At 39.3% G+C, this 13,054-nt stretch overlaps 1 protein-coding gene across 1 annotated transcript in view; it reads left to right on the top strand.

Moving 5' to 3' along the window:
• Positions 1–12,834, top strand: part of kcnab1a (potassium voltage-gated channel subfamily A regulatory beta subunit 1a) — a 356,546-nt gene extending 343,712 nt beyond the window's left edge. Inside the window, exon 14 of the mRNA XM_028794498.2 lies at positions 11,121–12,834. Within this exon, the coding sequence (XP_028650331.1) occupies positions 11,121–11,210 (90 nt within the window). The 3' untranslated portion in view covers positions 11,211–12,834. The remainder of the gene's footprint in view (positions 1–11,120) is intronic.
• Positions 12,835–13,054: the final 220 nt, after the last annotated feature.

Here is a 13,054-nt window from a genome sequence, read left to right as displayed (position 1 = left end):
AAGCGAGCAGGGGGCGGAGCCCCCTAGTATATCTATATTACGAGTGAAAATGGGAAAGAAAAAAATGAATTGCACATTTTCTGAAACTTTCTTCAGTGCATAGTGTTTGAAGGTCTGTTGGTCTAATCTTAAAACATGCAGGAAGATTCTTGTTTTGAATGTGTTGCTGCAGTGCTCCCAAAATTAAACCCTGCTTTTTGTTGAATCTTAGTTGGGAGATTAGTTGCTCAAATGCATCCTTAAACAAAACACTTCTAAAAGGTGTATACTCAAGTAAATCTTAATGGTATTAGGAATAGGGGTATTGTCACGTGTACAGAGTACAGTAAAGCTCATGCTTGCATGTCTGACCCACATCCAACATGTAACGTCACGTTCTTGATGGATGAGCCCTTCCAGAAGTAAGTGGGGTTTTCAGATACCAATATGCAATACAATGCATTTTTTTGTATTGCACTCTTCTCTGAGCACCAGACTTTGAATGCCCTTACAACATGTGAGGTAATACATAGATTTCCTCACAATTTCATGTGAGTTAATATTAAAGTAAGCTGCCTTACTTGCACATATAAATCATTACCCTAAATGTGGATGAGCATGTACAGTATGTGTGAATTGCAAGAGATATCACAATATCAACACAAAGGTGGACATAGCTGCAAACTGTACTGTTGTTGTAGCCAACATATTACCCTGAAAAATAAGCAAGGATGGATGGGTAATTGACAGTGAAATGTCACACAGGTACGCTGAGCTGTGTATTCCATGAAAATCTAGAGCATTTGTGTTACACTTTGCTAGCTGTGTAAGCAGCACGGGGTCCTAGAAAGTATTGAAATCATCAGAAAAAAAATGAAATGAATTGATGTCAGGTAATTGGAAGGAACTACTTTGGACATCTCTCTCCTAGGAGGTTTTGTGGTGGCGATGTGTTCTCATCACTTGCGTATTAGCGGCTAAGCAACTGCTTTTCTTCGGAGGTTTCGTTTTACCAACGTGCTCACCTCACTTGTGTATTAGCTGCGGGAGAAAATGTTAAAGGGATACCGTTTTGCCGATGTGCTCTCCTCGCTTCTGTATTAGCCGCTAAGTGAGTGACTTTCTTCGGAGGTTTCACTTTGCCGACATGCCGGTCTCGCTTGTGTATCCTTGGAGGTGGAGCCCTTACCCCATCTGCACCTCTCACTTCCGGACCGGACAGACACATGCACTTCCACGTGTAGATGTTTATATATAAAATAAGTCCAGGAAAGTTCAGGAAGGCAGGCTTATACTACCAGGGCGTTAGATGAATAGAGCCTTGCAGAAGATATGAGGAGATCACTCTGGAAGACGATCAGGAACATTGGAAGAGTGACCATGACTTATAGCTGTGGCTATTCAGTATATCTAGGGTGACCAAGCGTTCTCTTTTGCCCGGACATGTCCACTTTTTACGTCCTGTCCGGGGCGTCCTGGCGGGTTTTATAAATTCACGAAAATGTCCGGTTTTTCATAGGACCATTGCGCGTGTACGTAAATTGACTGGCGTTTTGCACACAATACTAGGGTACTACTTTTTTGCGTGACGTAATTACCGGGAGGCTGCCTTGTGGGCAGGTCTGCGCCGCGCGCGCAAACACACAGACACATACAGGGAGCCGAGCAGAGAGAGGAGCAGTATAGCAGGGAAAATGCCGAAGCGTAAGTGCAGCTTCACCGATGAACTGCAAAGAAAATTTCCCACATACCGTCCCGGTCGGGACAAGTGGGAGGCGGAGTGCACCGTGTGCAAAGCCGGTACATATGTCTCGGTATCCAATAAAGGTGCTGGGGATCTGAAAGCCCTCATGGACACCGAGAAAAATAAAAAAGCTGTGCGAGGTGAGACTAGTTCATCTGCAAAGTTGACAGTTTTTTGTCAGACCAGGAAAAACAGGATGATGTAAATGCAGCAGAAGGTGCAATGGCTTTTCATACAGTGAAACATCACAACAGTTACAGGTCCATGGATTGCACCAGTACTTTGCTTAAAAAGGCATTTCCTGACTCTGACATTGCAAAAAAGTTTAGTAGTGCTCGCACCAAGACCGAAGCCATCGTCAATGGTGCTATAGCCCCCCACTCTGTTGAAATCACTCATGAAGCACTCAAAGAAATCCAGTACTGTGGTGTTTCCACAGACGGGAGTAACCACGGAGCAGTGAAAATATTCCCAGTCATAATCCAGTATTTTGACTGGAAGAAGGGTGGCATGCAAACAAAATTGATCGAAGTTAAAGACACACCCAATGAGACAGCAGAAACCATTGCAAAATATCTCACAGAAACCCTGGCAAAAAACAATCTGTAGGAAAAATGCATTGCATTTACTGGAGACAATTGCAACACAAATTTTGGAGGAATCCGACGTGATGAAGCTGGAAAGAATGTGTTTGCAAATTTGAAGAGTTTGCTGAAAAACAAGACTCTGATCGGTGTGGGTTGCCCAGCACACATATTGAATAATTGTGCACACCATGGGGCAGGCACAATAGAAATTGACATCGAGAATATCATATTCAAAATCTACCAGTACTTTCACATTTACACTGTGCGCACTGAGAGCCTGAAGGAGTATTGTGATTTTGTTGAGATTGATTACAGAAGGATGCTCTCTCACAGCAAGACAAGGTGGCTGTCATTGTTCCCAAGCATTGAGAGGATGTTACAGATGTTTCCAGCTTTAAAGGCATATTTTCTGTCTCAGCAAAAGCCACCCATAGCACTCAAGAGTTTTTCTGAAAATGATTTTGCTGAAATCTACCTTTGGCACATGCACACACTCATGTCTGTGTTCCACGCCCACATTCAAGAAATGGAACAGGAGAACATGTCCATTATGGAAGTGAAGAAGATATTAAACAATATACATACCATTCTTCTTCAACGCAAGAGCAACAACTTCATGTCCCTTAAAGTTAAGGGACTACTGGCACAGAAGTGCAAAGATGGACTTGACAAAGGCTGTGACCAGTTCTGTGCAGATGTGCATGGCATGTACAGTGCATGTCTGGAGTATCTGGAGAAGTGGATGACTCCCATGGAAGAGTTCTCAACATTCATGTGGATGGATCTGAGTGAGCCACCAAACTGGAATGATGTGGAGGCATGCATCAATTACCTTGGAGAGAAGGGGGTGGCAGTTGATGATGTTAAGTGTTTTGACCAGGTCACCAATCTGAGGAAATTCACAGAAATGTGCAACCATGATGAGGAGTTCAGTGGCCTGCAGGTACACCAGAAGTGGACCAAATATTTTGAAAAGGCAAAAAGCATTGCATGTTACTCAGAGCTACTGACAAATGCACAGTTTGTCTTTGCACTTCCCTCTCACAATGCAAATGTTGAGAGGGTTTTTTCACTAATGCAAAGCCAGTGGACCAAGGAGAAGAACCAGCTCTCTGTAGAGTCACTATAGGGGATTCTACTAGTTCAGTATAACTTCAAAGACATGTCTTGCAAAGACTTTCATGCTTATTTGTTAAGCTATCGAAAACTGCTAGGAAAGATCAGCTCTACAGCAAAATATGGATGGGCTGACAAGGAGGATGAAGAAGAGAAGCAGGATGAAGAAGAAAACTAAAGATGAAAAGTCTAGATTCTTTTTGTTTAAGTTTTTTTGTCTTTGTGAGACTCTTCTATTATTTATTTTATTACATTTAAGAGATATATTGTTGAAGCTGGAACAGAATAGTTCATATTTAGAACAATATTTAATTATTTATTTGAAGAGTCTAAGAGAGCTATTATTTTGTTATAAGTTTTTACAGATTTCATTTTATTTTATTACAGAGGTTAATTCTGCATCATTGAAGTATAATAAATAATGTTCATCAACCACCAAGAAGCTTGTCTGAATTCGTCTGGAGGCCGTGCCGATCGTCCTCTTTTTTGGAAATCAAAATATGATCACCCTAGTATATACAGTACAATTGTCCAAGAGCAAAATATTCCAGCATTAGATCAACCCCTTCCTTTCCTAGTAATCTGACTCTTGTCAAAGGTCATTGCAAAACACGGTTTTACATGAAAGTGTAATTGAAGCTGGTATTCAGTAGGAATAATGTGAAATTTAAGTATATATTTTTTAGCATTGTTAGATGTTTACAACTTTAATTTGTTTACTATATTTACTCAAATACTGTATTTCTTTTGTGTTTTTTGTCAGTTGTATGTAGTCCACTTTAAAGTCGGCAGATGTAAAATCATGTGTAAAGCAGTGCTTCAAGTGAATATACTGTATGTACTGTAAGTACACTATGTGTTACACTGATGTATGGTATTAATGTGAAAAGCAAGCAGTATGGAGCAGAAGCTTCGAGCACAACACCATAACACATTAGAGAGAAAAAAATCATAACACTAGAGCAAAACCCTTTCATGTTCAGGAATTAATGCTTATTTTCAGACGACCATACCTTTATTTGTAATGGACAGAAAATTACAGGTATGGCAAAAACATAGCAAATCATCTCTTGAGGCAAATGTTTTATTTTGCACTGTTGAGTTGTAAATGAAAATAAAAAAACATACATAACATTGCAATGTTTAAAAAACACAGAACTGCAAAGACCAGTGTAGGCAATGCAGGAAACTAGTCAGCCTCGTTTCCATCTCTTCTTTGATCAGGGTCAAGCCACATAACCTAATGCACATCACACTGAATGTTATCCCTTGCCTAACAATGAGGAAAATATGCTTGTGTGTGTTGGAGTCACTATTAAATTAATCGAAAGCATAACCTTTCACATTAGCACAATAAATATGAAATACAATTATTTATTACCAGTAACGGTGCACTGCACGATAACGTGCAATGAATACACTTGAATTATAGTCTTCACACTCTTTCTCTGTATATTTAGCATTCGTTTGCTCAGAGGTTGATGCGCTTGCTGCTTCCTGAGCAGCTCTTGTTTTCTCCACCCTAGCGGCCCGCTTCTTCTCTTCTTTCGTCCGCATCTTTTCAAGTTAAAACTGACTAAGTCAGTGTTTGTGTTGCAATTACTTAGTACATTTTCCTTAATATTTCACTTAAGCTGGCACTTAAGTCTTCAATCTGCCTCAAGAATGATTTAAGATATGAAGAGGTAGGGGAAGTGATGGTGAAGGTGGTAGGGAATGAGAACGGTGCCCGTACGCATGGGCCGCATGGCTGCCCTGCTGGCTGAGGTGATTCTACAATAAAATAAAATTAAAATAAAAAGAAGAATAATGTTAGAGGTTAATCATCGCTCTGAAAGCGGATAGTAGATGTCACGTAGTACATCCATCCATCCATTATCCAACCCACTATATCCTAACTACAGGGTCACAGGGGTCTGCTGGAGCCAATCCCAGCCAACACAGGGCACAAGGCAGGAAACAAACTCTGGGCAGGGCGCCAGCCCACCCCACGGCGCGCACACACACACACACACACACCCACCAAGCACACACTAGGGACAATTTAGAATCGCCAGTGCACCTAACCTGCATGTCTTTGGACTGTGGGAGGAAACCGGAGCACCCGGAGGAAACCCACACAGACACGGGGAGAACATGCAAACTCCACACAGGAGGAACTGGGAAGCGAACCCGGGTATCCTAACTGCGAGGCAGTAGTGGTATCCACTGCGCCACCGTGCTGCCCCACGTAGTATATGTGTACCAAATTTCAAGTCAATAGTTACAGGTGATTTAAAATCCTGGACAGACAAACGAACAGCTACGGTAGCGTATTATATGTAAAGATTTCGTTTTTCTGTTGTAGGGGGATTTTTAACCCTTGTGACCAGTAGGAGGCATTGCAGCACCCCCAAACCTCAGACACCACCACACAAACACCAGTCCCAGGTTCAAATAAGTGGTTTATTAACAACAATACCTTCACAATGCCTTTTCTAATACACTCAAATCCTCTTTTATTTCTTTTTCCTCTCTTCCACACCTCCAGACCAGGTTTGTCCTCCTTTCACCAGAGTCCAATTTGCCCAGATGTGGCAGGGCGGGAGTATTTCCGCCACCAGTGTATAGCCCAACAGAAGTACTTCCGGGTCAGTCAGAAGTCCCAGAAACCAAGGATCACAGCTCCTAACAGAACCATAGGTGGTACCCAGGGATCTCAACAGGGCTGCTTTACAGCACTATAGCTTCCAACATGCCTTGTGGATGTCCATTGGTGTACCTGACTCCAGGGTTGCTGCCACCTAGCAGTGTGGGGGAGCATGTAGATTGTACATTTCAGCTCTCGCTATCCTTTTATAAGGTTGGCCTGCCAGCCGGGTAATGTTCCCTCATCTAATCCTGCCAGGATGCCAGCATAGTCACTTTTCGGATGGCATCCTATGCCCAGATCCTTGAGTAGGCAGGGAACCTCCTGCCTCTTTTCATGTCTGTTTGCCACCTGGGCCTCCTGGCCAGGTACAGGAAGGGAGTCCATTTTGGCAAGGATGCCATTCCCTACCTGACATCCATTATACCCTAAATATTGATATATCGAAATGCCCTTTCTTAGTAGATGCGTACCTAACTAAATAGGAAACAGTGTTTTTGTTGAAGAGTGAGTGAGTCAATTAGTCATCCAACTTTACATTTTGTAAATGTAGACTCTACAAATTTCAAAAATACAGTATTTGCATTTTTCCAAGAATTTTTTTTTTTGCTCTACCATTTTCTTTTTACTTCTCCCTTTTCTGTAGAGTTTACTCCCTTAATTGTATCTAAATGCTTACAACTTTAAATGCTAAAGGGGACCAATTACTTCAGTGCCATATTTACTTGTCTGATCATTTCTCAATAATCCAACAGGCGACAATGACAGTTAAATAATTGCTATTGTTTAGACGTCAGTGTTGTGGTTTGCATTGCCCAGTGCTAATCACCAACATTTGGTTATAAAGTAAGGGAGCAAACTTGACAAAGAAGAGTAAATTAAAAAAATTGGAATATAAATATAAGCATTTAAAGTTATGAGAAAGAACACAAATGTTTATGAATATCATAAAAATATTTTTATATTAATAAAAAAAATGATGCACCAATTTTAAAATTGGTTGAAATAAAAACCTGCAGCAATGAGGGTCAGAACTGAAAAGCAAAATGAATAAAAAAAACAGGTTTGTGAACTGTGTTTGCTGTTGTTGATAAGATAATGAATTGCTATTTAATGGCTTCAAGCAGAGTTGCAGCAGCCTCTACGAGTTTAATTTGATTAGAGGCCGTCTTTGCCAGACTTAACAGAATTGGTCGTTTTGCCCCAGGTGCCCCCTTCCCTCTTGTCAGATGCCCAACTGGGATGCAAATACCAAAACAAATATTGCTAATCCTGCCCTGCAGTTATTTTGCTGCTATCTAGTGGTAGTGTGCTGCCTTTTAGTCATTAATACCACTATTTCATTTTCTTTATCTTTTGGCCTGAGACCTGTTTTGAACTGTTTACTCATGATTGCCAGTACCAAACTACACTGCTTCTGAGAGGACTGGGTCAGTGTTAAAGGAGTACTAAGATTTCTTTATGGCACCTTTCTCAGTTCTGCTGAATCCTTTCTTATATTGATCCAGAATAAACACCTTCTAGCTTGAATTCCAATTTTTTTAAACCATGTATGTGTAGAAGGAAGGGGATCTTGGACTTGTAGTCCGGAGAATTAGCGACCCACGTTAATAACCAAAAGCCCTTTTCACATGAGTTAGTCCACTGAGTCCTTATGTGTGTTTACAATTGATTATATTCTTTTTCTGTTTACAGTATACTTTATAGGAATGACTGTGGGCTGAGGGGAAATCCAACAGGGAGAGTGCAACTTGGCAGTGGCCCCTGGGGGCAAAAGACCCTGTCAAGCATAATATCCTGAAATTGCAACAGGCCAGGACACCAAAGCAGGAAAGATAACAACAACAACAAGAACAACATTTATTTATATAGCACATTTTCATACAAATGATGTAGCTCAAAATGCTTTACAGGATGAAGAAAGAGAAAAAAGGTAAAATTAGGCATTATTAATTAACATAGAATAAAAGTAAGGTCCTATGGCCAGGGAGGACAGAAAAAACATAAAAAAACTCCAGACGGCTAGAGAAAAAAAACAAAATCTGCAGGGGTTCCTAGGCCACAAGACCTCCCAGCCCCATCTAGGCATTCTACCTAACATCAATGACCTCAATCAGTCCTCATGGTATTCAGGGTTCAAATGGAAGATGACGGTCATGTGTTCTTCTGGCCTTTAATCCATCAATGTAGGAACATCATGGTGCTTTGATCAGGTGGTGGTGGTGCAGATCGCCACCACAGAAAACCAGAAAAAGAACAGCAGAGAAAGTAGGGGTTAGTACGGATTGTATAGCCATTATGAAAATGAAAATTAAATGCATATACAGAATACCAGGGTTACACTAAAATGAAGCTATGAGAAAGCCATGTTAAAATAATGAGTTTTTAGCAGTTTTTTTAAAGTGCTCCACCCTATTAGCCTGGCGAATTCCTATCGGTAAGCTATTCCAGATTTTAGGTGCATAACAGTAGAAGGCCGCCTCACCACTTCTTTTAAGTTTAGCTCTTGGAATTATAAGCAGACACTCATTTGAAGATCTAAGGTTACGATTTGGAGTATAAGGTGTGAGACATTGTGAAATATAGGATGGAGTGACATTATTTAAGGCTTTGTAAACCTAAGCAGCAGGGCCGGATTAAGAGCTTTGGGGGCCAGTAGCACATTTCAAATTTGGGGGCCCTTTTGGTCTGCATCATCTGAAGTTTAGATTCTGAACAGTTCAAACCGGACTAAATAATTATTTTACTCTCGATTATAATAAGAATCTTATAATATTTATGTGAATTTTATGTGTTGGGCCCCTAAAGTTTTGTTGTGTAAGAAATTTACAGTTTAAAAATGTAAAGATAATATTTTTAAAGACCAGTTTTTCAATGCTACACTTTTTCATTAAATATTGGGTCCACCATTTGGGGGCCCCCGAAATTGCCGGGCCCGTAGCGTATGCTACATGTGCCTATTGGTTAATCCGGCACTGCTAAGCAGTATTTTAAAGTCTATTCTAAATGCCCTGGGTAAAAAATGTAGTGACATCAAAACTGGGGTGATGTGCTTGGATTTTCTTTTCCTAGTTTAGATTCTGGCAGATGCATTCTGCACTAGTTGCAATCAATTCATGTCTTTTTTGGGTAGTCCTGAGAGGAGTGCGTTACAGTAACCTAGCCAACTGAAAACAAGACCGTAAACTAATTTTTCAGCATCTTGCAGTGTTATAAGAGGTCTGACTTTTGCTATATTTCTTAAGTGAAAAAATGCTGTCCTAGTAATCTGATTAATATGTGATTTAAAATTCAGGTCAGAGTCAATAGTTACCCCTAAATTCTTTACCTCCATCTTGATTTTTAATCCTAATGCATCAAGTTAATTTCCAAGTTAATACCCTCATTATATCCATTTTTGCCAATGCCAATCACTAGAATTTCTGTTTTCTCCTTATATAGATTAAGAAAATTACTACTCATCCATTCAGAAACACAAGTAAGACATTGAGACATAAGAGAATAGCACCCTGAAACAAAACATGCAGTCAATGTTAATAATAATAATAATAATACATTTTATTTAATAGGCACCTTTCTTAGCACTCAAAGTCACCTTACAATAAAATTAAACAACATTAGTAGAATAAAAACAAGAGAATGATAAATCAAAAAGCAAAAATTAGCAAACAAACAAAGATAACAGGCAGTAACAGTGCAAAATTCACAATTGGTCATCATTGAGGAGATGATTATAGACCAGTGTCGTGCACAGAAGGACTGCAATACGGTTCTTCTGCGCTACTTTAACCCAATCGGAGCCCACCACTCTGGAATGATTGAGGAGGATCCACAGGGAATTCTCAATAACTTGTTGCCTTACATTGCTCAGGTTGCAATTGGACGAAGGGAATACCTCAATGTATTTGGCAATGACTACAACACACCTGATGGAACAGGGGTGCGTGATTATATCTATGTGGTTGATCTAGCAAAGGGACACATTGCAGCTTTGAAGAAACTAAAAGAAAATTATGGTTGCAGGGTATATAACCTTGGGCACTGGAACTGGGTACTCTGTACTGCAGAAACAGATCAAGTGTAAGGTGGTGCCTAGAAGAAAAGGTGACATTCCCTCTTGCTATTCAGATCCTACACTGGCTGAAAAGGAGCTAAGGTGGACAGCTGTCGTTGGACTTGAGAGGATGTGTGAGGACCTGTGACAATGGCAGTCTCAGAATCCAAATGGCTTCAGCAAAGCCACATAGTGTTAGCAGGAACTGTTTTCATGTAGATAGACTGGGCATTGCAAGTGATGCTTTTGAAGGGAACTCCACAGAAATTAATACTGCTTCCAGTACTAAACTTTATAACTGGATTAATTGTTAATAAGAAGGCTGATGGATAGTTATTCATGACAGACTGTTCTGTTACGCATATGTTTTTCCTTTTTTAATAATGAAGATTTTTTTTGTAAAAATATTTTGCTGCTATAGCAACAATTGAAACCTCTCACTGTAAGAGAATTAATTTTTTGTATTATGTCAGGGAGCACAATAGAATAATCAAGTATGGTCAGATTCTTATACTTGAATGTGACTAAATAAATGGAAGTATCATTTTTAATTAAACAGTTATTTACAGTTAAAAAAAAAAAAAGAGTCGTTCAAAAAAGAACAAATTTGTTGTGAATCTTCCATCAGTATTTGATTTTGTCAGGGTGAGTTGCAGTCTAGTTGGGCAGAGTCACAGCGTACGACAGAACCGAGAAATCTGAAAAAGAATCTGACAGAACTGAAAATCACTGGAAACGTCGTGTAATATGACATGACTTTAAGTCGCCACCACCCCGGGAACTTTTGCTCTAGCAGCATAATTTGTAACCTGTTTTAAAAAAAGATATAGCCTAAATAAAGTGTACTGATCGTGGTCTGTCCCAGTAAATAACATGATTATTTTACAGCTTCAGAATTTGTCTTTTCTTTGAATTTCCTGTTTAAGAGGCCAGTATGCCATGTGTTGCCAATATCTGCACAAACAGATGTTCAGTATACTTAAAGGAAACACTTTTCTCCCTTCTTTACAGGTTCTTCCAAAGATGACATCTCACATTGCTGGTGAAATTGATCACATATTGGGTAACAAACCTTACACCAAGAAGGACTACAGGTCATAAATGGAAAACTGTTAAGTCTGGCAAGATGAAAGAAAAACATCTGCAAAGTTCCATCAGTACTTTGTATCGAACATCATGAGGTCCGTATCTGATGAACACCACTCCCTTGCCATTTGCTGCTCAGTCCTGGTGTAAAAGCAGGATTCCTGTAGCTGCATGCTGTTGTTGAGGTGAATGTGTGCCTAAATTTAAATCAAAAGCACATCTTAACAAGAAAAGCAAGACATAAGCAAATTCTTGTATTTTCTTAAGAATTATAACTGCATTTAGCTTCTTTCGTGCTCATGCAATGTGTAACGAAACAGATTTTTTGCCATAGGAAAGGCCCCCTTTTCTCTTTCAGGTCGTTCCCCAGCTACTGTGCTGTTTCTTATAAATGATTAGCTACAATCAGGGATATAAAGGTCATTGGCAACACAAATACAATTGGTAGAAATTCTGCTTATTCTTTGCCATAATGCAGTGAGCTTTAAACAGATGATGCAGATAAAGAATTGAATTAGCCATATGTAGATTTATTTATAACTATAAATACGTGTATTTTTTTGTGCGTGTGCAGATGTAAAGACCAGACAGTGCTTAGTCTGGGTATGCGTTAGAAGTCTGCCTTGAATGGGAAACTTTGCTTGCAAGACGCAGGATGGATTGTTACTGCGATGGAAGGAATGTATTAGGAATATTAGCATATAGTGCAGTTGTGCACAAAGCTGAAAGGGTCATAACGCTCCATTTCCAGCCATCTGGTTAGGCAGCGATGCATGTCTGGGGAGTTCTTGTTTGTTTATATCCAGGGTATTTCAATCAAAAAAATGTTTTCTTTTAATTTAGACCAATCCTGGTTCACCATTCCTGTCCATATTGAAACGTGTTCTCTGTACAGGTGGTCAAAAATAATACAAATAATGTGTACATGACTTTCTTCTCTTTTGCTTTCCGTTTATCATGCTACAGAAAAATGTATTCCAATTCTGTGGTCCTGTTGTTGAATATATTCGTTTGTGTCAGATGCATAGCAAACACTTATTATTGTACCTGCAAAGAAACTCGGAAACATCTCAAGAGCAGAACTCAATGAGGTCGTAATCTAAGAGTTAGAGCTATGGCTCAGTTGTAACAGGCAGTCAGTGGTGGAGGGGAAAATAAAGCACGCTTATATATGTAGTGTTGGTTTAGGTACAGCATACTTCATTTGTGTACACATGTAAAACAACATTTTTCACATTTTGTTCCTTCTCTTTTTGAAACATCTCTTGATTTGGTACTTCTACATTTACTGTACAGAGTGCCTTGAATAAACGAGGAGTATTTCTGTTGGCTTAAATACGGAAAACTGTCCTTGCAATGAGAACTCAAGTGGTTTCATCTATTATATACTGTAAATGAGTTAGTAAAAAAAAAATATATACTGTATCCTTTGTTTTTTACAACTTGTAAAACAGGACTGTAAAAAGTTAAAAAAAAAAAAAAGTGTACATCTTCTATGCTGTAACATTTCAATCCTTAATTGTAACATGTATTTGATTCATGTACTGAAACAATTGAACTTGGGCTCCCTGTCAGAAAAAAAAAATAAATGACAGCATATATTTTAGCTTGAATAAAATTAAAATGCACAATGCTGACAGCTTAAATTGTACATTCATCTCTTCTTTCCTTCAACAGACCTAAAACTGCAGCACCCAGATTGTCAGTTTAAATAAATACGCAAAACGTTTCAGGTTGTACTTTTTGCATACTGGAGTTTAGAAATGTTAAGCATGTACGTCTTGGGGAGATGAAACCCTTAAATGTTAAAAGCCAGGAATGGGGTGAAATCACGTAAATACAAAACTAATTGAGAATGA

Source organism: Erpetoichthys calabaricus, chromosome 2 (genome assembly GCF_900747795.2).
Source record: "Erpetoichthys calabaricus chromosome 2, fErpCal1.3, whole genome shotgun sequence".
NCBI lineage: Eukaryota > Metazoa > Chordata > Cladistia > Polypteriformes > Polypteridae > Erpetoichthys > Erpetoichthys calabaricus.
This window is presented reverse-complemented; position numbering and strand designations above follow the sequence as displayed.